Source organism: Heptranchias perlo, chromosome 4 (genome assembly GCF_035084215.1).
Source record: "Heptranchias perlo isolate sHepPer1 chromosome 4, sHepPer1.hap1, whole genome shotgun sequence".
NCBI lineage: Eukaryota > Metazoa > Chordata > Chondrichthyes > Hexanchiformes > Hexanchidae > Heptranchias > Heptranchias perlo.
This window is the reverse complement of record NC_090328.1, coordinates 33,635,372-33,660,413: the sequence shown is the minus strand read 5'-3', so window position 1 is coordinate 33,660,413 and position 25,042 is coordinate 33,635,372. Positions and strand designations below refer to the sequence as shown.

Below are 25,042 nucleotides of genomic sequence, written 5' to 3'. Positions count from 1 at the left end.
GATGAGCTGAAGTTTACGGAGGAGGAAGATAGGAAGCCGGCCAGGAGAACATTGTAGTGGTCCTGACTGGAGGTGACAAAAGCATGGATGAGAGTTTCAGCAGCAGATGGGCTGAGGCATACAGCATGTAGATGAGAAATAGGAGGCAGCCAAGGATAGATCCTTGGGGGACCCCAGATGTAACGGTGCGGAAGCAGGAAGAGAAGCCATTGCAGGAGATTCTCTGGCTACGACTGGATACATAGGAATGGAACCAGTCAGGGGCAGTCCCACTCAGTTGGACAATGGAGGAGAGGGTTTGGAGGAGGATGGTGTGGTCAACCATGTCAAAGGCTGCAGACAGGTCGAGAAGGATGAGGAGGGATAGTGCCACTATCCCTCCTCATCCTTCTCGACCTGTCGCCTCCTCATTATCCCTGATAGAGGGATAATGAGGAGGCGACAAGAAGTTCAAGATTTTTAAAGAGGAAAGGGAGGTTGGAGATGGGGCGGTAATTTGCAAGGACAGAGGGGTCAAGGGTGAGGTCAAGAAAGCTACCAGAACCTAGCTGAAGCAATGAGATAGGTGTGTGAAGGAAGAGCAGAGGTGGCCCGCAGTCAGGGTGAGCGTACAAGGGAGAGGGATATAGATGGAGCAGAAGCATACGCAACAATGGAAGAAGAGTTGAGTGCCTGATTTTTAAGTCGAGTCTCCGTATCAAGTTGGTGTAAATACAGTTACAAGTCTGTGCAGGTAATCTCTCTGCCATTTTATTCCTAGGAGCACATGACAATCCACTCACATCAGGAATCATAACATTTAAACTAAAACTATCAAAAGCTTTCCTCTGAGCTTACGTGGGGGGTGTCATATTGGATTAATAGTAAAAGTAGAAAATAACCAATTAGAAAACAAAAAAAGGAGACTAAACCAGAGGACGAAGAAAGCTGACAGATGTCCATGACAGGTACTATAATCATGGCATCCACAACACATTCAACGAACACTTTTTAGATAGATATTTTAAAATAGACATTCTTTAGGGTGCAAGAAATCTTTCTTTACTCTGGAACCCCATGTTTACAGTATCTGCCATCTTCCCACTCATGCACAATAGCTTCTCAATTGGTTCCTGTGAATACTTTCAGCAGAATAAGAGTAGTAATTTGAACACAGAGCGCTCCCAAGACTTGCCTTGCCTTTTAAGTTGTGGGATGAATGTAGACCTTAAAAAAATGCTTCTACAAAGTTAATTGTATTGGGTACGAGAATAGGTTTTCCTACTTTCTGTAACATGACTTGTGCATATTCAAAATGCTCTTTGCATCACTTGAGCTGGAATGAGCAAGACTCAGTAAATTGACGGATAATGCACCGTTGTAGAATATAATTGAAAAGAATTGTTTAAAAAAAGTTTATCCTGTGGCAGAATAGAGCTTCATCCAATATATTGATGATGGCTTATTGCTTGTAGAAGCAATATTAATACAACTGCCAGAAGCAATCTTTTCAAATTTTATTTCCCATGCGACAGTTCCATAATGAGCATCAACCTTGCATTATGGAAATTCTCACAAAAACAACTGATGCATCAGATTTACATAATTTTCTATATGAAATTTCCACAATATATAATTATCCCCCATAGGAACAGATCTTTATGCAAGCTTTCATTGCCATCAGTATTTTTTAAAAATTACAAAATCACCTGATCGCAAAATAAAATTCATATTTTTTTTAAATAAATATATTTTTGCTTCTGCCATTCCTCCAGTGAGGAGGGACGACAGTTACTTTTGGCTTCGGGCTAGATGTGACAGTACAAATTTTGATAGTCCTGTAACAGCTGGAACAAGGATATGGAGATACTGATAATTAAGAAAATTACTCTTTTACAGGATTAAAAAAATGATTATGGTCCTCGGTCAAAAGGCCTCATTTCAGCAGTTTTATGATAACTGAGATCCAGCAGAAAATGTAGCGAAAAATTACGATACAGAAATCACAATAGCCACAATTCAGTGTGGACAGAGAGGAAAAAATAATTCCACTTCACAAGACAGATGATTTCAGCTAGATTGTAAATTTTTGTCCAATTGAAGAACACATAGCAGCTGATGGTCTTTGTACAGGAAAAGGTTCAGACTGCTTTAGGGTAATGAGGGCTAACGTCCTCGTAGGATAATGTTAATTGTATCCATGTGATTTATATCAATTAGTGTTAATTGTATTCAGGTGGTGTGGCTCAATTGCGCCCGCTCTTGTATCCATTTATAAGAGAGCTGATCTAGGGTGTGTAAGGGGAATCTCTATTAATAAAAGCTTGGAAGTAACTAAAGACTGGGCTCTAGTATTCTAGCCTTCACCACATGGCTATCCAATTTTAACGGATAATGGCTAGTAATGTCACATACTGAAAACAAAACTACTTAGCAGAGAAAGATAAAAAGTAGCCACATCATCAAAGTATCTGGTAGCCAAAAATACCAGTGTCTTGAACCTTGTTTTCTAAATATTTGGAACGCCAACAAAATATTTTAGCAACACCAGATGTTTGGGAGCACGTTTGTGCCTACTTATAAAAGCAGTTTTCTTTCTTCCTCCTCTCCATTCTTTTTCTGTTCTTTCATTCTACTTTCGATTCCACACTAGTTTCTTTTGCTTTGTAAATGATTTCCCACACTTGCATTTACCATTTTTGAGGCCGATAACAACAGGGAAGTCGAACTAGGCCAAGCTAGCACTTTTCATTGTTTCAGCACCATTTGGATGGCTTCCTTAACACTTAAGGATTAACCACACGATTAACCACAGACGCAGGATTTGAATACAGAACATCCAATGAATGCAATTTTGATCCTGTCACTCACAAAGTTACAGGATGTGATTATAAGGGAGTGTTAGCGGGGATTTATAAAACACTATGTACACTGAGGGGAATTTTAACCACCACCCTCGCCCTCCCCCCACGATGGGTGGGACGGGGTCAGGATTAAAATAAAAAATCGTGTAACCCAACCCCAACCTGCTGCGTACGCACTTGCCGCCATTTTTACAGTGACGGGTTGCATGGTGTGTCTGTGACCCGCTCGAGAGGTGGGACACCTCTTCATAATATTTTAATCAGGCTCCCACAGTGCAGTTGGTTTAAATTTAATAGCTGCGGGCTGGGTTTCCCGAGCTCAGGAAACACAGCAGCAAAATCATAGAATCATAGAAGTTACAACATGGAAACAGGCCCTTCGGCCCAACATGTCCATGTCGCCCAGTTTATACCACTAAGCTAGTCCCAATTGCCTGCACTTGGCCCGTATCCCTCTATACCCATCTTACCCATGTAACTGTCCAAATGCTTTGTAAAAGACAAAATTGTACCCGCCTCTACTACTGCCTCTGGCAGCTCGTTCCAGACACTCACCACCCTTTGAGTGAAAAAATTGCCCCTCTGGACCCTTTTGTATCTCTCCCCTCTCACCTTAAATCTATGTCCCCTCGTTATAGACTCCCCTACCTTTGGGAAAAGATTTTGACTATCTACCTTATCTATGCCCCTCATTATTTTATAGACTTCTATAAGATCACCCCTTAACCTCCTACTCTCCAGGGAAAAAAGTCTCAGTCTATCCAACCTCTCCCTATAAGTCAAACCATCAAGTCCCGGTAGCATCCTAGTAAATCTTTTCTGCACTCTTTCTAGTTTAATAATATCCTTTCTATAATAGGGTGACCAGAACTGTACACAGTATTCCAAGTGTGGCCTTACTAATGTCTTGTACAACTTCATCAAGACATCCCAACTCCTGTATTCAATGTTCTGACCAATGAAACCAAGCATGCCGAATGCCTTCTTCACCACCCTATCCACCTGTGACTCCACTTTCAAGGAGCTATGAACCTGTACTCCTAGATCTCTTTGTTCTATAACTCTCCCCAACGCCCTACCATTAACGGAGTAGGTCCTGGCCCGATTCGATCTACCAAAATGCATCACCTCACATTTATCTAAATTAAACTCCATCTGCCATTCATCGGCCCACTGGCCCAATTTATCAAGATCCCGTTACAATCCTAGATAACCTTCTTCACTGTCCACAATGCCACCAACCTTGGTGTCATCTGCAAACTTACTAACCATGCCTATGCCAAAATGGAGACGGGAACAGCCAGATCCAGCAGGTAAGTGCCTTTTAGAGCACTGCTTGTGAGGCAGGAGGAGCAGGAGTACTCCCCCCGGCCCCTCAAGCAAATCTTCTGCTGCGATTGCCGCCGCCCCCCCCCACCCCCGACAATCTGCTCCGCGATCTCTCCTGGTCCAGCCTCCCTCCCGATTGCCAGTCCAACCCCCCCTACTTCTGCCCCGCGATCTCTCCCAGTACCCCCTCCCTCAACAAACCCTGAACTTTCCAGATTGTCAGGGACCATCCTCAACGGTCCCCAGCTAAGGCCTTTTACTGCTGGCTTTCCCGCCCGGCTGGCCGGGTGGGAAACGGAGTAAAACAAAATGATAGAAGTCCTGCCTTAAATTCGGCAGGACCTCCGCCTTCCCGGGATTTCCGGGACCCCACCTCGCCCGCAAAAACGCTCCCCCACTCTCTCCCCACCTCCCCGTAAATATCAGGGCCACTGTCTCCCAGATGTCCACTTAACTTCCAGAAGTAGAAGCAATATCCTACAAAGTGTTATAATTTGAACTCTATGATTTTTCACTTACCCAGATTTTGAAGATCTTTCTTCCTCCGGTCCCATTTCTGACTATCCAAATAGGCTGCAGATAGCAGACACCTTTTGGTTACTAGAAGAAAAATATAAATAAATTTCAGTATATGGACATAAGAAAAAGGACAGGAAAGGACCAGCTGGCCCATCAAGTCTGTGTCTTCCAAGCGTGGTGCAACCAACACACACACCATTAAACTTATGCCATCCCACCAGCTCTCTTCCCCTCCCCCCACCAGTCATGCAATCTATTGTAAAAGAAAAAAAGTCCTTAGGCAATTTAGGAAAAAATTTCTGTATAGTTCCTCTCCTTCCCCCACCGGCAATCAAGCAAGCTCCGAGAGACTGTGTAACTGATATCACTATCCCTGTTAACCCACCTAACTTCTATAACTCGAGATCTCTTCATCCAGCTCCCTTTTAAACATTGTAGCAAATCACACAGACTGCACGTACTGGCAACCTATTCCAGAGGTCAATGACTCTCTGCGCAAAGCACTTCCTGGCATCTAGCCTAACTCTATACTTTTCTAACCAGCACTGATCTCCCCTGCCTATCTACTCAAGTAACCCATCCAAATGGACAGAACCTTCTCTCTTCATTAAGACCTCAATAATATCTTCTCAAAGTCTACAAAGTTTTCCAAAGTAAAATGCCTAGGCTCTCCAAGTCTGTCCTGATTGCAGCTACCACACACATATGTAACAGTAATAGCATTTGTTACATACTACTGTTAGTTTACATTTCTAGCCATCACCCATTGAGACTGTAAATATAAAAATGTTTTATCATTGTCTTGTCGTGCAATAGCACAGTAGATTAAACCTCAGTGTGTTATTCCTTGAAAGTCACAAATAATCCATCGCATGTTGAGCTCTCAGCCTAAGCTCTGCTGTCATGATTAAGTTACGAGGAGAGATTACACAAATTGGGGTTGTATTCTCTAGAGTTTCGAAGTTTATAAGATATTAAGGGGAACAGATAGGGTGGATAGAAACTATTTCTGCTGGTTGGGGATTCTAGGAGTAGGGGGCACAGTCTAAAAATTAGAGCCAGACCTTTCAGGAGTGAGATAAGAAAATATTTCTACACACAAAGGGTGGTAGAAGTTTGGAACTCTCTTCCGCAAACGGCAATTGATACTAGCTCAATTGCTAAATTTAAATCTGCGATAGATAGCTTTTTGACAACCAAAGGTATTAAGGGATATGGGCCAAAGGCAGGTATATGGAGCTAGATCACAGATCAGCCATGATCTTATCAAATGGCGGAGCAGGCACGAGGGGCTGAATGGCCTACTCCTGTTCCTATGATGAGGCCAGGTGTTTTAATAAGGGGAAACAGTGTATTTAAAAAGAAAGTCACTCCAGGACAGTCTTACAGACTTTCTAAACAGTTTCAGACCAACACTGACAGAGCCCTAAACAACAACTGTCCTTTATATAGTACCTTTAACATGCAAAAATATCCCAAGGAGCTGCACAAAAGTGTAATCAGGCTAAAACTGACACCGAGCCAAAGAAGGAGATATTAGGAATGAAGACTAAAAACTTGGTCAAAGTGATGGATTTTAAGGAGGGTCTTAAAGGAAGAAGGGGAGGTGTTGAAGCAGAGAGGCTGAGGGAGGGAATTCCACTGCTTTAGGGCCTAGGTGGCTGAAGGCATGGCAACCAATGGTGGTGCAAAGGGATTTCAGGATGTACAAGAGGCCAGCGTTAGAGCAACGCAGAGTTCTTGGATGGTTGTAGGGCTGGAGAAGGTTATGAGATAGGGAGGGGCAAGGCCATAAAAGGATTTGAACAGGAGGGTGAGAATTTTAAATTGGAGGGGTTGGGGGACCGGGAGCTCATGCAGGTCAACAAGCATGGGGTGATAGGTGAGTGGGACTTGGTGCGGGATAGATTATGGACAGCAAAACTCTGTTTTGGATGATCTGATTGGTTAATGGAGGGTGAAGGATGGTAGACCTGCCAGGAGAGAATTGGAATAGACAAGTCTGGAGGTGACAAAATATTGGATGAGAGTTTCGGCAGCAGATGGGCCAGGGCAGGGGCAGAGATGAGCAATGTTATGGAGACTGAAGTTACCAGTTTTTGTGATGGAGAGGATATAGGGTCAGAAGCTCAGCTCGGGGACAAACAGGACGCTAAGGTTGCGAACAGTCAGCTTCCAACTGAGACAGTGGCCAGAGGAGAATGGAATCAGAGGCAAGGGCACAGAGTTTGTGGCGGGGGCTCAAGACAACAGCTTCAGTCCTCCCAATGTTGAATTGGAGGAAATTGTGGCTCAACCAGGACTGGATGTTGGGCAAACAGTCTGACAACACAGAGGCAGTGGATGGGTTGTGAGAGGCGATGGCTGTCATCAGTGTACATGTGGAACCTAACACCATGAGTACCGATGATGTCACCCAAGGACAGCATATAGATGAGGAAGGGGCCGAGGTTAGATCATTAGGTTCTCCGTAGATAACGGGGCTGGGGCAAGAAGAGAACCCATTGTTGGAGATGTGCTTGCTATGGTTGGATAGGTAAGAGTGGAACCAAGCAAGGGCAGTCCCACTCAGCTGGATAGTGGAGGAGAGACGATGGAGGAGGATGATGTAGTCGACCGTATCAACAGCTGCAGAGAAGTCAAGAAGGATAAGGGCCACAGTCACAGTCATTTGTGTCTTTGATTAGGGCCATTTTAGTGCTGTAGCAGGGGTGGAAAACTGATTGGGAGAGATTCAGCTATGGAGTTGCGGGAAAGATGGACACAGATTTGGGAGGCAATAACATAGTCAATTACTTTGGAGAGAAAAGGGTGGATTGAGATGGGACAGTAGTTTGCAAGGATAGAGGGGTCTTATCAGCACCCAGGTGGCCCTGGAAGAGCATGCGGTGTCCGCTGGTTTGTTTGAGATCTTCCACGACCACAGGGACTGGAGTGTGTAGCGGACACTAGAAATAATATTTAATTTGTTAAGTTTCCTATGTCTTTTGTACGATTTAGGTGTTTATTGTTTGTGCCCCTCAGGGGCACTTTTTATTAGATTTCTTTTATTTTGGGTTGACGACACTGTGCAATCCAGTGTCTCCTAACAGGTTTATTTAAAAAGAGGCAAGGATAGAGGGGTTGAGGGTGAGTTTTTTTGAGGAAGGAGGTGATGACAGTGGTTTTGAAAGATTGGGGGGGGGGGGGGGGGGAAACAGTACATGAAGAGACGGAACCATTTACAATGTCAGCTAGACTGGGGGTCAGGAAGGGAAGTTGGGTAGTCAGCAGTTTAGTGGGAATGTGGACAAGAGAGCCAGAGATGAGTCCCATGAACAAGATGAGCTCAGAGATGACATTAGGGGAGATAGGAGAGAAATTAGAAAAAGATGCTAGAGCTGGGAGGATCCTTGAGGCAGGTTTGGCTTGGTGGGCAAGGGCAAGGGCAAGGGGGGCCGGTGGGGGGGGGGGGGGGAATGAAGTGTCTCAGAGCCAGCTGAAAGGATGGTCTCAATCTGTGTGACAAAAAAAGTCCATGTGCTCCTCGCACTTGTTGATGGAGATGAGATAGGGCAGGGGAGAGGAGTTTAAGGAGACAGCTGGTAGTGAAGAAAAGTGGCTGGGGGTTATCTTTGCTTTCCAGGATGATCTTGGAGCAGTAAATGATTTTGGCAGAGGACAGCAAGGCTCTATAGTGCTTGATGTGGTCCAGCCAGATATGGTGATGGATGGTTAAACCAGTTGTATGCCAGATACACAAAGTCTGCGCTCCTTGGGCTTGAGAGAGAAAAAATGGGGACATACCAGGGGGTACGAACAGGCTGGGAGAAAGTATGGGTTTTACTGGGCACAAGGGCATCAAAGGTAGAAGCAAGGGAGTGACTGAGCAGAGCTGAAGAAATATTGTGGCGAATGGAGAGCCAAAGGCTGGGAGTTTGAAAGTGACTTGGTGGGGGGGGGGGGGGGAAAGAGTTTTTCTAGGGGCAGATGCAGAAGTTGGATTGGGAAAAGGGTAGGGGATACTGGTGGTGAAGGACACAAGGAAGTGTTCGGATATGGGCTTGTCTGTAATCGAAACAACGAGAGGCCAATGTGGGATTGTGCGGTCGAGTGGGTGGCCATGAATGTGGGTAGGAGAGTTTATATGGAGGGAGAGCAATCACTTCTTGCCCAGGGATCAACGTGCTGGAGACGGAGGCAGCAGAGGCGAGCGACAAACATTTCATCACGGTTCTGGATTACAGCCTCCATCACCTCAAGCTGGGGTTTGGCTCCTTGGGGGAGCGAGCAGCCCTCGGACAACCCTCGAGTATGTGGTCTCTCTTCACAGGTAAACCCAGCCCGAGTGCCGCTGTGTTATTAACTGAACGGGGGGATAGACAGCGGATAACGGCCGACAGAGTAATCAACCCGAGAGACCTGGGGCCTCACCAACATGTCGCGCATGTGATTTTTTTTTTAAAAAAAGCGATAGCCGCGAATCGACAGTCTGCAGCACAGCGGAGCAAAGTGCCGCGGCTGCCCGGCGGGCCTCGGGGTGTCGAGTGATGGACAGAGCGCTCGGTACCTGCGAGCTCCCTCCGTCCTCGGCCCAACAGCGCGCACCGCACCAACAAGGGGCCCGCCATCTTGGAATGAACCAAACCAACTCGACAGGTGGATCCAACAGCCAAAGTAAACACACCGGGCATCATTTAAAACGCTTACACGCTTCCGGTTATTAAAGTTCTTCCGCATCGAATAACTCAATAGGACTGCGGTTGAACTGGGACTGCGCGCGATTTGCACCCTGGTGGTCGTAGGTCAGGTGGCGCAACCGATGACCGACGTCTCCCACCTCCGGAGGGTAGTGGTAGTGTCCACGGTAGAATGGCGGTGATTGTGACGCGGGGATGCCGTGTTCTGTTCCAGAACCTCGAGCACCGCACGTTCCTTCATCAGCATAAAGCCCGCGAGTGCTGGCGCGGCGGTGAGTGGCTGGCGGGCGGTGGGTCCTTGGCGTCTAACCGAGCGCTTCGCTTTCAGTGCCAGCTGGGCTGTTGGAGGGTGGGAGGTAAACCGGGGTTACGTTACTGTGTTTAGTGAGAGGGCACCGGACAGGTCGCTGAACCCGCTTAAAGGGAAGGAGCTGCGTTTCACTTCGTTTCAAAAGAGTGAGAGGCATTTAAAAATAGGACACGTTTTAAATAAATGTTAGCGATTGACCGTCACTCTCTACACGTGAAGGTGGTAACTGCAGCTCTTCGACCAGCTCCTAAGGCTCTGACCACGACTGACTTTTTTTATTTTCCAAAGCTGAAGAATTTTAAATGGAAAGGAATCCTGCAAAACGCAGTTTATCGCATGCACTCCTTCCAATCGGCTACTGTCGCTTTCTCCTTTAAGAGCTCTTGTGAAAGCAGGATTTTTAACCTTGAAAAACAGGACAAAATCGTCCTTTTTTAAAAGGGTTGCTAAAAGTGTCTAGGGTTTTTTTGTTCCTAGGTGGATGCAATCCTCCTTCCCTGATAGGGTATTACCAAAGTTCTAGTTACGGTAAACTGATTCACAAATCCTTTTAATAGCAGCAATAATAAGTGCTATCACAGAATGACTACCCAGCTTGGAGACATAATGCTAATAATATCCTCTGTTGGATCCCATTTGGATCTTTGTCTTGCTCCTTCATTAATCTGTAGGATGTACGTCTAAACAGTTCTTTTCATGGTTCGGCACTCTTGCAATAGAAGGCTTTCCTTTGGCCAATATACAAAGTTCAGTACTCGTACTGAGGTTAATATTTGCCAGTAAAGGAGGGCGAGATTGAACATATCCGAACCTTCCACTCGATACCTATGGAGATGGGAGGCACACCTCTGCCAGAGCTCCTTGTATAAAGACCATGATTAAACAATTAATAATTAGTAAGCCTTTTATGTCGCACTGGATATTGACATCTAGAGTAAAAAGATGGCTGGAAGAATGCAAGTTGCTCTGCGTAGGTTTTTTTCCGCAAGCTGAAGATAGATATCCATCATATAGCTAACTAAAAAAAACTCTGAGGCTTGGTGTGATAGTTGCTGGAAGGTGTTATCTGGATGCTGGGTATGAGATTTTTTTTTTGTTCATGGGATGTGGGTGTCGCTGGCGAGGCTGGCATTTATTGCCCATCCCTAATCGCCCTTGAGAAGGTGGTGGTGAGCCGCCTTCTTGAACTGCTGCAGTCCGTGTGGTGAAGGTTCTCCCACAGTGGTGTTAGGAAGGTAGTTCCAGGATTTTGACCCAGCGACGATGAAGGAATGGCGATATATTTTCAAGTCGGGATGGTGTGTGACTTGGAGGGGAACGTGCAGGTGGTGTTGTTCCCATGTACCTGCTGCTCTTGTCCTTTTAGGTGGTAGAGGTCGCAGGTTTGGGAGGTGCTGTCGAAGAAGCCTTGGTGAGTTGCTGCAGTGCATCCTGTGGATGGTACACACTGCAGCCACTGTGCGCTGGTGGTGAAGGGAATGAATATTTAGGGTGGTGGATGGGGTGCCAATCAAGCTGACTGCTTTGACCTGGATGGTGTCAAGCTTCTTGAGTGTTGTTGGAGTTGCACTCATCCAGGCAAGTGGAGAGTATTCCATCACACTCCTGACTTGTGCCTTGTAGATGGTGGAAAGGCTTTGGGGAGTCAGGAGGTGAGTCACTCGCTGCAGAATACCCAACCTGTGACCTGCTCTTGTAGCCACAGTATTTATATGGCTGGTCCAGTTAAGTTTCTGGTCAATGGTGACCCCCAGGATGTTGATGGTGGGGGATGTCAAGGGCAGGTGGTTAGACTCTCTTGTTGGAGATGTTTGTAAACAATTTTACAACACCAAGTTATAGTCCATCAATTTTATTTTAAATTCACAAGCTTTCGGAGGCTTCCTCCTTCCTCAGGTGAACGTTGTTGGTGATCATGATGATCATTGATCATGTCAGATGATCATTGCCTGGCACTTGTCTGGCACGAATATTACTTGCCACTTATGAGCCCAATCCTGGATGTTGTCCAGGTCTTGCTGCATGCGGGCTCGGACTGCTTCATTATTTGAGGGGTTGCGAACGGAACTGAACACTGCAATCATCAGTGAACATCCCCATTTCTGACCTTATGATGGAGGGAAGGTCATTGATGAAGCAGCTGAAGATGGTTGGGCCTAGGGCACTGCCCTGAGGAACTCCTGCAGCAATGTCCTGGGGCTGAGATGATTGGCCTCCAACAACCACTACCATCTTCCTTTGTGCTAGGTATGACTCCAGTCACTGGAGAGTTTTTCCCCTGATTCCCATTGATTACAGTTTTACTAGTGCTCCCTGATGCCACACTCGGTCAAATGCTCCCTTGATGTTAAGGGGAGTCACTCTCACCTCACTTCTGGAATTCAGCTCTTTTGTCCATGTTTGGACCAAGGTCTGGAGCCGAGTGGCCCTGGCGGAACCCAAACTGAGCAATCGGTAAACAGGTTATTGGTGAGTAAGTGCCGCTTGATAGCACTGTCGACGACACCTTCCATCACTTTGCTGATGATTGAGAGTAGACTGATGGGGCGGTAATTGGCCAGATTGGATTTGTCCTGCTTTTTGTGGACAGGACATACCTGGGCAATTTTCCACATTGTCGGGTAGATGCCAGTGTTGTAGCTGTACTGGAACAGCTTGGCTAGAGGCGCAGCTAGTTCTGGATGCTTATGTTCATATGCTTATTACCATGATTGGGATGCAGAGAGGCAAGCAGTATAGTTTGCATCTGTACTCTGGACAGAAGGATGATGATGTACTCACATTTTATGGTGAGTTATGCTGATGAGGAGTTTCAGCTATCCGCTGTTTGCCAGTGAGGGTGAAACCTGTACTTTTAAATTCAAATGATTGAACAATCTTAGCTCATTAATGGGATCTGGAGGGTAGGTATCTGAGGTTGAGATTCTTACTACTCTGCTCCAAATAACACTGAAAACCAGTGCCCAAACAAGCAGTTTGGACCTGGCTGGAGAACGGTGAGAAGCTTACTAATGCTGGTAAGCTTCGCACAGTTGGGGGCCCTTTAAGCCTTGGCAGATGCCAACCTGAACCTAAGCCTTTTGGATTTATTTAAATAGATGGTCCTCATAAGGAGGCAGTGCGCCGTCTGTATCAGTTGATTTTAAATAGTTTGGTTTGGAGATTTGTGAGTATGACGGTGGGTTTCTACATGTCGGATACCTAGCTAACCCCTCCTTTTTAAAAAAAAATTAACAGGATCATATAGTTTCATACAGGGTTAACTCCAAATTTGGTAAAAGCTAGTAATTAATGTCCACTCCTAGAGATCTTATAAAGAGTAAATTTAAGAATAGGTAGCCACCTAGAGAAGTAATTCCATTAAGTTTTACACCGGAATGGTGTATATTAGGGGACAGCACACATCAAGTGGACTCATGTAAAAGATTGAATTTGTTTCTGATAGAAACTGAAGAGCAAGAAGCATTCAGCATTCCCTAAATAAATTGGAAACGCAACAATGGGTATCTGAGTGATGTAGTGGGTTAACACACTGTCCTTCACCTCTAGAGTCTGGATTTGTGTTCAGCCCAGACTGATGAATTAGCCTCTTTCTAACAGCTGTAAAGATCCTCAGTGACATGAGTTTGGGGATTCTGATCCTACTTGTATAATAGTGGCGTGATTGTTACTTCCCTATTGAACCATTTTGCCAATGTGTTTAAACTAGGAAGGGGCTGTGAAAATAAAACCAATCAGGATCAGCTAATAGTGAAGGGAGAAATAGATAATCATGTAGAAAGCAAATTAGCAAGAGGGATTTGGATATAGGCTTAGACGGAGTAGTGTTGAAATTTGAGGTGATGCCAAAACAGGAGGCATAGTTAATTCTTCAGAAGACCAAAGGAAGCTGCAAATGGATATTGATTAGATGGCGGAATGGCCTAAAATGCGGCAGACGGAATTCAATGTCAGTAAGTGTGAGGTGATACATTTTGATGAAAATATAACAGCAGTAATTATACTATGAATGGAAGTGCTATAGAAGAGCAGAGAGATTTGGAGGTACAGGTTCACAGGACATTAAAGACAGAACCTTGGGTTGATAAGGCTGTTTTAAAAAAAAAAGCTAATGGCATTCTGGACATTATTGTAAGAGATATAAAAGCCAAGAGGTAATGATGAGCCTATATAAAACCTTAAGATCTCAGTTACAATACTGTGTGCAGTATTGCACTACACATTATAGGATATTGAGGCTTCAGAGAGGGTACAACACAGATTCACTAGGCTGCTGCCTGGTATTGAGGAAATACAAATACGAAGAAAGACTTGTAAAATTGAGCCTCTTTTGTTAGAACAATGCAGATTACAGGGTGATATAATAGAAGTGTTTAAAATTATGAAAGGATGGGTCAGGGTAGATGGAAACAGACTGTTTCCAATATTTGAGGAGACTAGAATGAGAGGCTATAAACACAAGATTAAATGTAAAAGATTTAGAACAGAACTATGAGGATGCAGATTTCACTTCTAAGGTTAGTGGTTGAGGCAGAAACTATGTCAACATTGAAGGTTCGATTGGATAAATGAATGAGGAAACAGGGTAAGTAAATGTGAATTGGAAACTTATTTGCTGGCTTGAAGGGTGAATGCTACACGGACTGGTTGGGCCGAATGGCCTGTTTCCGTGTTGTAACTTCTATGTATTTTGTGTGTAACCCAGTGGTATTGGCCCACCCTATCTCTGCAATCTAGTCCAGCCCTATACATCACCTCGAATATTACGTTCCTCTAAATCCAGCCTTTTGTACATTCCCCCCACCCTTGCCCCACCACTAGCAGAGACTTCATTTGTCTGGAATTCCCACTGCAAACCTCTGCCTCTTTGCTGTTCTCTCTTCTTTTTAAAAACCTTCTGAAAATCTCTTTTGGTTGAAGGGATACTGTCAAGACCAGAGGTCTTATTGGATTCTAGAGATCAAATGATCCAACCAATCTGGTGGTGATAAAACATGATGTTGATCATAATGGTCAAACAGAATGGGACAATGGACAAGAGGTTAAATACTATGTTCATTGAAATTAGAGGAGAAAAATGATCCATAAAGGTTGGCTTTCTCTTTTGAGGTAGCAGCTGCATCATCAGGACATAAAAGCTAAATTTGCATTTCTATGGCACCTTGAACAATAACATTTTACGAGCTTTGCTGAGGCATAAACAGAATGGATAAAATGCCAGGAAGGGAGAGATTCTAAAGGGGGACTGAAAGCTCGGACAAAGAGTTGGGTTTTCAGAAGGTTTTTAAAAGGAGAAAAGAGCAGCGAAAAGAGCCCCCGCCTGATCAATCTTTCTTGATAGGTATAACCTCTCAGTTCTGGTATCATCCCAGTAAATCTTTTTTGCATCTTCTCCATTGGATTCTTAGCAGACTCTGGAGGTAACAGTTTGGAGGTGGGAAGTAAAGCCATTGCTGGAGATGCACTGGCTATGGTTGGGCAAGGGCAGTCCATGGAGCTGGATAATGGAGAAGAGGTATTGGAGGAGGCTGGCATAGTTAACTCTCATGCTGCAGAGAGGTTATGGAGGATAAGGAGGGATAATGAAACTTGGCCACAGTAACAGGTGTGATTTTGGGGCCATTTTGGTGCTGTGAGAAGGATGGAGACTGAACTGGAGGCAATCTAGCAAGGAATTTAGGGAGAGTTGGGTGCAGAGCTGGGAGGTGTCAACACGTTTGAGGATATTGTTGGCGATGGTTCAATTCAGAGATGGCAAGGACGAAAGGGTTGACGGTTAGACTTTTTGAGGGGTTGACCTCTGAGGTTTTGAAGGGAATGGGGCTATGCCTCATCATTGATTCTCAGGATAAGGTACACTCCGGATTATAAAATGGTTTTCCAAAATTAACAGAGAAAATTTAATAAAATAAAGTTATTGTAACAGTTGTATTATTTCTTTAAATTTCACATACAAGCAGTGTATTCTGTTAGTACAAATTTGAAGCTGTGTTTAATCTGTGTTAATTTTTTATTTGTAGCAAAACGATATTTACTGTCTGACAATGTGATTCGTTTGCTGGAGTTTCAGCAGAAGAAGGTTGCAGTTGCTAACCAGATGTATGTTAATAGAGGTAAGCTGTACTGTTTTTGTGTTTGAAAGAATATTAAGACTGTAAAAGTATTTTGGGAAACATGATAGGGTAAACATGTAAGCGAAACAGATCTGCCAATTAATGGGCTACTTGTTAAAAGGGGATGTTTGCTGAGTTACTGATTTATTATTCAATTGTTTTACACCTTGGTGTTTGTTTAATAGATCAGTGTACTTTGGGCAAAATTATTAGTGGTAGAATTGTTAATAATGTGATTCTACCACTAACTGTTTACCAGATTAAACTGCTTTAACTGGATTTGTACCCTCTCCTTGCCTGTCCTCCTGCAGTCTTCCTCACAGTTTGCTATTCATTACAATTGACCAAAGCACCTCTGAGCTAAGAATGGGGAAAACCAGCTACTGTTTCTGCTCCCGATTTTAGTAATCCATGTTGAAAAGTGCACCGTGTTGATGTCTGGTGAGGACAGGATCAGGCTGAGCGTTGACGGCCTCCATGGTTGGATAGCCTGTGGACACGTGTGAAGTACAGTCATTTGGTTGAGAAACAGGAAAGCTGCCAGCAACTGTGAAACATCATCCTGGCAAGAGTCAGCACCTTCAGAAGAATGGAGAAAATCTGTCCGTGGCAGGAGAGAGGAACGAGCACTTCTTTCAATGGAAGTAGAGGAGCTTGGCTGTGACTCTACCAATGGATTGAGGGATCATTCCTGCCCTTGTGTAGTCTGACCCATTTTCTTAGGCATCGCACCCTACAGATGGAAATCTGCGTTTTCTCCTCTTGGACTATTCACCTCCCTCCAGAGATTAATAAATTAGGGTTTTTCAACTTTATACATTATCTATGGGATGGATGAGGTGGCTTTTCTCATTGTGTGCTTCCCTCTAATTTACTGTATCTGACTGAGACAGAATGGAAAGCAGTAGGACCAAAGCTAGGTGCACTGCATAACCATTTTATAAATCAAGTTTTAAAAACATGAGCACCTCAGGAGGGATGATTAAATATTAAATTAAAAATAAGAGTCTTTTGGTAGAAAAGTGAGGATAACGGGATTGTTTTGTTTACCATAAAGGTGCTCTCAGTAAGGGAATTCTTACATATTTATATGCTTTACACTGCCTTGTAGTAAAGAAACTAGGACACCCCAGTTTCTTGTATCATGATTATAAAATTCTCTTCAGATGGATAATGTGACTTGAAATTTGATAGAGGAGAATTCCTGAACTCGAGAGAGTACAATTGTTGAATTGCACAAAACAGCTTTGATAAAAAGGAGCATCCTTCATTGCCGTATACCTGACTCAGGATGCATACAGTAGCAGTGTTTCTGTGGCCTTGCAGAGCCTGTATTTTATTGCTTCTATTTATCCAGTAGCATTCAAAATCTGTGGCAGTTTTTTTTTGAATTTTACAAACTGAAATGCAGACTCAGGAATTTTCTTTCTCTCTCAAATATTATTGATATTTTAACGAATGTTACTATATTTTAGTATGCAGCCCATGTAAAAGTTAAACTTATTTTTTTGATGATTATCATTTACTTTAAAGACTAGAGCTTTTTTTTAAACTTTACAGATCAATATTTCAACACCATTGAGGAAAAACTAAAAAAGAATGAGTTAATCCTCAAGGATGATTTAAAAATGTTGTTACATTTGTGCCAAACACCAGCAGATGTGGAGGCAGCGAAGGATGTCATTTACAGGTGTGTTTCTTAAAAAAAAAAATTAAAGATATTGTATCTCATAAATGTCAATTTCTATTCTTGCTTGCAGTGAATGTTTTTATTCAGTTCCATTTATAAGTCCCAAGTGTGAGTCTAGACAGTGTGCGTCGGCAGCTATTTTCTTACTCTAACCCTCCAGCAAATTAGTGATTTTTAGCCAATAAAATCTTCTAATTTAAAACAGGCTTAAAATTAAATCATCTACATTCCTCTTCTATCACATCAATATTAGCATTGCATTATAGCAGTTGTAATTAAGTGTATTAAATTATACAGTAGTACTGAGAACAAATACAGCTACAGCACGATCTCTCCTAGAATGTCTTTTCCCAGGTTTTAAATAGATTTAGCATTTCACTGGTAGACCTACTAAAAGTTACCTTGAGCTTAGGTCTGGTTACAAAGGGTATGCATAGATTGTCACGGAAATGTAGGTATTTTTTGATGTGTAGATTGACTTTTGAATGTGTTTAGTGTATAAGATGCAGTGTACATATTGTCTAATGGAGGATGTAAGTGAAGGTGTACTAGGGTGTAATCTGTTGTTAATTTGAGGACTGCTGGTGATACCATGATCCAGGCAGCTGTTTTGACATGATGGTTTCAGTTACTGATGCCAATTTCTGCTTTAAATCATCATGCAGCTGAAAAATACCTCAAAATACCAAAGACATGGCTTCTTCCACAGAAAGCAAGCAATTGCTTCCAAATCTCACTCGGCAACCACATAAGCATGCTGCTCCCCTTTCCCAAAACCCTCTTTATCTAAAACCCAGCCCCAACTATGGCTTCTGGCTCCAACCACTGCTTCCAGATCCAAACATAAGGATCACAGCTGTGTGCCTAACAAAGCATTCCCAATCAGTCTTCCTTGCGAGCTGGCAGGATCATTGGACACTACAACAGCTGATCTGATGGTTTCAATATTTTAAGACCCCTGCTTAGAATACCTGGAAAGTCTCCAGTGATGTTGGCAGGAGCATTAGTAATTATTAGTAATCCTGCCTGCTGACCCATTTGTTTGAATTGTTCTCCAACCTCCAGTCCCACAGTGAAAGAAGTGATTGCTGCTGCTGAAATCCACTCAACTCTCCGGATCTTGTCAGCAGCGCAGTGACTCTCCCCTTATGAAGCTGCTCTTCCACTAAACAACTAGGAAACCTGCTGTGGCGGGAGGGGAGAGCCTGAACATTTTCTTCCCAACCCCCATCCCAAGAAAGAAGGAACATAAGTGCTGCGCTTATGAATTTTAACTTTATTGACGTGACAGTTTAATCATACCGGAAGCAAAGATGGATCATGAACAACTGAAATGATGAAAATGCAAACAATTATATGGAGGTAGTTAATGAAGTGTGATACAATTTATTGTTCAACAGAGCATACGAAGCGGGATGATATATTTGCTATATTAGATTAACAGGCAGTCCACCAGAACTGAGTAGTAACTTGGGTTCTAGTAATGACAATATGAGTAGATTTGAAATTAAAATAAGGACTAACAATACTGATGTGCAATGCTAAGTTTTGAAGAGAGACTCACAGAGCTGAATTAATTTTTTTAAAGAAAGTTGAAAAGAGACAAATTCAGGTCTTCAAAATACTGATATAACTGCAATCAAGTTATATAACTTGGACTATGAGCATAAACATGGAGGTTTTGAGCGTAAAATTAATGAGTCTAAAGCAAGATTGGGAGGATAAGTTTAAATGTGGGAGAAGTTGATAATGTATTGAAAAAACCTAGTATTTCATATGCTCTATTATCATTAAAGGCAGAGTGTAACACCACCCTGCATTTATATAGCATCTTTAACATAGAAAAGCATCCCAAAATGCTTCACACATGAGTAATCAGAAATAAATGGATGCTTAGCCAAAGAGGGAGATATTGTGAGGGGTGACCAAAGCTTGGTCAAAGTGGAAGGTCTTAAAGGAGGAGAGGGAGCTGGAGAGGTGGAGGGGCATAGGGAATTCCAGAGAGTGGGACCTAGGGAGCTGAAAGCACCTCCGCCAATGGTGGGCTGAAGGGAGTGGGGGGGGGGGGGGATGCACAAAAGGTCAGAGCTTGGAGAACAGAGTCCTGAGTTCCGAAGTTGCAAACACTCCGGATCAGCCTGATTCTGTGACAGGGGTGGAATGGAATCCGTGGCCAGGGAGCAGAGTTTGTGGTAGGGGCCAAACATAATGGCTTCAGTCTTCCCGATATTTAACTGAAGGAAATTGCAGCACCCGGAAGTACGGGTTTCCTGGATGTCCTTACCATTTTGACGTATGGATGTCGTTTATTTTTTTCGACGGTTTCCTGCCTGACAGGCCAGCCTGATTGACAGGCTGATCTCAGTCGGACAGGGGAAAAGGATGTGAACAGGTATGTGTTAGATCGGGGGTTGGGGGGGGGGGGGGGGGGGAGGTTCGGGGGGAGTCGGGGGTCGGTCATCGGGGGGACCGTAGTGGGGGGGTCGGAGATCGTGGGAGTGGTTGCTGCAGGTAGGCTTGTTGGGCCTGGGGGAAGCACTCCTGCCCCTCCGGGCCCACACTTACCAGCAGTTTCAGGCCTTCTAGCCTCCTCTCACATGGTGTGAAGTAGAAGGCCCAGGAATCCTGGCCCCCCTCCCAGGTTAATAACAAAAAAAACCTGTCAAAATGGAGGCCCACAGCCTCCTTGAAAGTTTTTACTGACTGAACCGCCTCCTAAGAGCGTGTTGGTCGCCCGCCCTTATCTCGCCTCTGTGAAAACCGGAAGTGGGTGGATTGCAGGCAGGTAGGGGGCGGGTTTTAGATTTTAAAAATTTTTACTGTTTCCCCAACCCACCCGTTTTTCCCATTTAAAATCATGCCTAAGACATCGGGCATACAGTGGAGAAGTCGAGAGAGGTCATGTAGAGGTGGGTGTCACCAGCATACATTTGGAAGTTGACCCCATGTCTGCGGATGATGTCGCCAAGTGGCAGCGTGTAGATGAGGGGCCAAGGATAGAGCCTTGGGAGACTCCAGAAGTAACAGTGTGGGAGTGGGAAGAGAATCTACCGTTGGAGATGCTCTGGCTATAATTTGGATAGGTAAGAGTGGAGTATAAAAGTGACTGGGTAATGCTAAATCTACATAAATCATAGGTTGGAGATCAGTTAGAATGTTGTGTCCATTTTGTGTACTACTTTAAGAAGGATGCCAAGGCCATGGAGGTGGTGCAGAAGATGATTCCAGAAATGAGAAGCTTTAGTAATGAGGAGAGACTGGAGAAAGGAATTCTGATTGACATGTTCAAAATTATCAGCGGATTTGATAAAATAAATGGGAAAAAGCTATTTACACTGGTGGTGAGTAACCAGGAGCCATAAATTTGAGATCATCAGCAAAAGAACGAAGGGAGAGTTAGGAGAATTGTTTTTACCACAGGGAATTAGGCATAACCCCCCCCTCCCCCATCCCAAAAACTTGGACACTCTGCATTATACTAAATGCAGAAGGTTAAAGCTCATCCATAAAAGTTGCCTTTTGCGAAGAAGACGTATCAAATACTGTTTGGAACATAGTTGTTCCTGAGCTACTTACATGGTTTTTTGGAAGGGAGCAAAAAATGTTTTCTCTCACTCTTCAAGGTTGTCTCCTAATGGGTCAATCCAGAATTTGTTGTCATTGGTATCCAGATAACTTAGCCATTGTGATGATGGAAGATTGGAGAGTATAAAATTAAATAATTGAATTTTACTCTGTTTGGCACAACAGTTGTTGAGAGTTACTTAGTAATTTAATAACTATCATGGACATTGCTATCATTTCATATAACTCAGTGACATTAATGTGCAGTACTCTACTTGTTTGCCCACAGATACCATGCTGAGAACAGAAACATGGCATTTGGAGAATTTAAGTTTGGACCTCTATTTGTGAGACTGTGTCATGAGTTGGGTCTGGAAAAAACTGCAGAAGAGGTGGTGAAAGACCAGGTAAATCTTTCTTGACTGGGATCGATAGATTTTTGTTAGATAAGGGTTTCAAGGGAAATGGAGAAAAGGCAGGTAAATGGAGTCGAGGTACAGATCAGCGATGATCTAATGGAATGTTGGAGCAGGCTCAAGCAGCTGAATGGTCTACTCCTATGTTCTTGTGCATTCTGTGGGTACACTGAGAATCGACCAGTAATAACATTGACACATTTTTACCAATGTAGAGCTAAACCAGAAGGCCCAGCTTCAAGCCATGGTTTATGCTGAGTTAGCTGATTACAGCCACAAAGCAATTGGAGTGTTAGAATTGGCCCTTGGGTGAAGGAGAGGAAAAATCAGCCAGGGGTCCTGTTCGTGATTATTCTCCAGTGACCCCTGCTGGAGAAGTGTGTGGGCATCAGGTGTAAATAAGATTGGGTTTGGTGTGATGCTGTTCACAGCAGGGTAGCCTCCAACAGCAACAACAACGTAGGAGACTAGATTGATTCCTGGGATGAGAGGGTTATCCTTTGAGGAAAGATTGAGTAGAATGGGCCTATACTGTCTGGAGTTTAGAAGAATGAGAGGTGATCTCATTGAAACATATAAGGTTATAAGAGGACTTGACAGGGTAGATGCTGGAGAGTCTAGAACTAGGGACATAGCCGCAGGATATGGAGTCGGCCATTTAAGACTGAGATGAGGAGGAATTTCTTCACTCAGAGGGTTGTGAATCTTTGGAATTCTCTACCGTAGAGGGCTGTGGATGCTCAATCGTTGAGTATATTCAAGGCTGAGATAGATTTTTGGATTCTAGAGGAATCCAGGGATATGGGGATCGGGCGGGAAAGTGGAGTTGAGGTCGAAGATCAGCCATGATCTTATTGAATGGCGGAGCAGGCTCAAGGGGCCATATGGCCTACTCCTCCTATTTCTTATGAGAGAGAATGTGTCACACATTAGCAGTGTCCTTTTGTTTCTCACTCAGGATTCTGTAGCAATCTTAATCTCTATCTCGTCTTGCTGCTTAGTTAGTATTGTTGAAATAGGAATCAATGTTGTCACTAGGCTTATTTAGTATACAAGTGTATTTTGTCTTGTTTTAATTTGATATTAGCTCCTTTAATTCAGTCACTGCAGAAGTTTAAAAACCAGTTGCACTCAGAAATCTGTCACAGCCTAACTTGATACTATGTTGTGAGGACTGATTAATTGTTGCCAAACAGTTTGTTTGAGGAAGGAACCAAGCCATGCAATTCAAATATAAGCATGCTGTATGATTGATTCAGGTATGCGTATAATTGGCAGCTTAAATTTCATCAACTTTTCTTCAGAGTAATTGTCAGGATATGTTTAGTAACCCAATGCCAATACAATAAAAATGATATAAAAAGAAAAACAATGTTTCTAAAAGTTAATTATGACGTGTATATATAATTTAATATAGAGATTGTGAGCCATTGATTATTGTCCTTTTACCATGAGTTAGTTCGTGCACTTGTTCATTTACTTTTATATTTGTTTGGCAGCCAAAGCCTAAAAACTAGGTCTATCGCTTCTCAAAGATGCAAGGAGGTTCCTGTGGAGGCATGGAATAGAACTAGTAACTAAAGCAATCTAAAGAAAAGCTTGCAGTTAGTTATCCTGGGTGCATTATCAAACTTACCTGTAGAATGGGGTATGGTAATGTCGTGGTCTAGTAATCCAGAGGCTTCAACTAACAATCCAGTGAATGTGAGTTCATATCCCACTATTGCAGTTTGAGAATTTGAATTCAGTTTAAAAAATCTAGAAATAAAAGCTGGTATCAAAAAAAGTGACCATGAAGCTGTCGGATTGTCATAAAAACCCAACTGGTTCACTAATGTTCTTTAGGGAAGGAAACTTGCCCTACTTACCCCATCTAGCCACTCAATTGTTTCAAACTGCTATAATGAATTTCAGTTCAAGAAGAAGGCCCATCACCACCACCTCATGGCAACGAGGGATGGGCAATGCCAGTCGTGCCAGTGACTCCCACATCCCAAGAATGAAAAAATAAAAAATTAGGGCAAGTGAAAACACTCTTGGGAAGTTAGGGAGCATGATGAAGCCTTCTGTATGAGACTATAACTACAACAACAACTTGCATGAAAATATCGCCTTTAATGTAGTAAAACATCCCAAGGCACTTCACAGGAGCGATTATCAAACAAAATTTGACACCGAGACACACAGAGGTATTAGGACAGGTGACCAAAAGCTTGGTCAAAGAGGTAGGTTTTTAAGGAGCACCTTAAAGGAGGAGAGAGGTAGAGAGGTCGAGATGTTTAGGGAGGGCATTCCAGAGCTTAGGGCCTAGGCAGCTGAAGGCATGGCTGCCAATGGTGGAGCGATTTAGAATTGGGGATGTGCAAGAGGCAAGAATTGGAGGAGTGCAGAGATCTCGGAGGGTTGTAGGGCTGGAGGAGGTTACAGAGATAGGGAGGGGTGAGGCCATGGAGAGATTTGAAAACAAGGTTGAGAATTTTAAAATCGAGGCCTACCCGGACCAGGAGCCAATGTAGGTCAGCGAGCACAGGGGTGATGGGAGAACGGGATTTGGTGCGAGTCGGGATATGGGCAGCAGACCTTTGGATGAACTCAATTTTATGGAGGGTGGAAGATGAGAGGCCAGCCATGAAAGCATTGGAATAGTCCAGTCTGGAGGTAACAAATACATGGATGAGGGTTTCAGCAGCAGATGAACTGAGGAAGGGGCGGAGACGGGCGATGTTAGAGGTGGAAGTAGGCGGCCTTGGTGATGGAGCGGACATGTGTTTGGAAGCTCATCTCAGGGTCAAATAGCACTCCAAGGTCGCGAATGGTCTGGTTCAGCCTCAGACAGTGGCCAGGGAGAGGGATGGAGTCGGTGCCTAGGGAACGGAATTTGTGGCGGGGACCAAAGACTTTCAAATATTTAGTTGAAGGAAATTTTTGCTCATCCAGTACTGGATGTCAGACAAGCAATGTGACAAATGAGAGACAGTGGAGGAGTCAAGGGAGGTGGTTGTGAGATACAGCTGGATATCGTCAGCGTACATGTGGAATCTGATTTGTTTTCGGACGATGTTGCCAAGGGGCTGCATGTAGATGAGAAATAGGAGGGAGCCAAAGATAGATCCTTGGGGGACTCCAGAGGTAACAGTGTGGGAGTGGGAAGTGAAGCAATTGCAGGTGATTCTCTGGCTACGACTAGATAGATAAGAATGGAACCAGGTGAGCGCAGTCCCACCCAGCTGGATGACAGAGGAGAGGCGTTGGAGGAAGATGGTGTGGTCAACCGTGTCAAAGGCTGCAGACAGGTCGAGAAGGATGAGGAGGGATAATTAACCATCGTCACAGTCACATAAGATGCCATTTGTGATTTTGATAAGGGCCATTTCAGTATTGTGGCAGGGGCAGAAACCTGGTTGGAGGGATTCAAACATGGAGCTGCGGGAAAGATGGGCGCGGATTTGGGAGGCGACAACACGTTCAAGGACTTTGGAGAGCAATGGGAGGTTGGGGATGGGGCCGTAGTTTGCAAGGACAGTGGGGTCAAGGGAGAGTTTTTTTGAGGAGGGGTGTGATGACGGCAGATACGATAGG

At 43.9% G+C, this 25,042-nt stretch overlaps 2 protein-coding genes across 7 annotated transcripts in view; one reads left to right on the top strand and one right to left on the bottom strand.

Moving 5' to 3' along the window:
• Positions 1-9,511, bottom strand: part of mrps27 (mitochondrial ribosomal protein S27) — a 71,709-nt gene extending 62,198 nt beyond the window's left edge. The window contains exons 1-2 of one of the 3 annotated variants that reach the window (XM_067982743.1): positions 9,381-9,511; positions 4,692-4,772 (exon numbers count right to left, since the gene is read on the bottom strand). Coding sequence is in view for 1 of the 3 variants with exons in the window: in XM_067982742.1 (XP_067838843.1) it covers positions 4,692-4,772; positions 9,241-9,301 (142 nt within the window). In the remaining 2 variants the exon portion in view is untranslated. Of the gene's footprint in view, positions 1-4,691; positions 4,773-8,927; positions 8,949-9,240; positions 9,350-9,380 lie in introns of those variants that run through there. The other 2 variants (XM_067982742.1, XM_067982744.1) reach the window with 2 other exon arrangements.
• ptcd2 (pentatricopeptide repeat domain 2) overlaps positions 8,833-25,042 on the top strand; it is a 41,774-nt gene continuing 25,564 nt past the window's right edge. Inside the window, exons 1-4 of one of the 4 annotated variants that reach the window (XM_067982747.1) lie at positions 8,833-9,003; positions 15,701-15,793; positions 17,354-17,483; positions 21,337-21,454. In XM_067982747.1, coding sequence (XP_067838848.1) covers positions 8,985-9,003; positions 15,701-15,793; positions 17,354-17,483; positions 21,337-21,454 — 360 coding nt within the window. In that variant the 5' untranslated portion in view covers positions 8,833-8,984. Of the gene's footprint in view, positions 9,004-9,431; positions 9,643-10,593; positions 10,651-15,700; positions 15,794-17,353; positions 17,484-18,640; positions 18,846-21,336; positions 21,455-25,042 lie in introns of those variants that run through there. The other 3 variants (XM_067982745.1, XM_067982746.1, XM_067982748.1) reach the window with 3 other exon arrangements.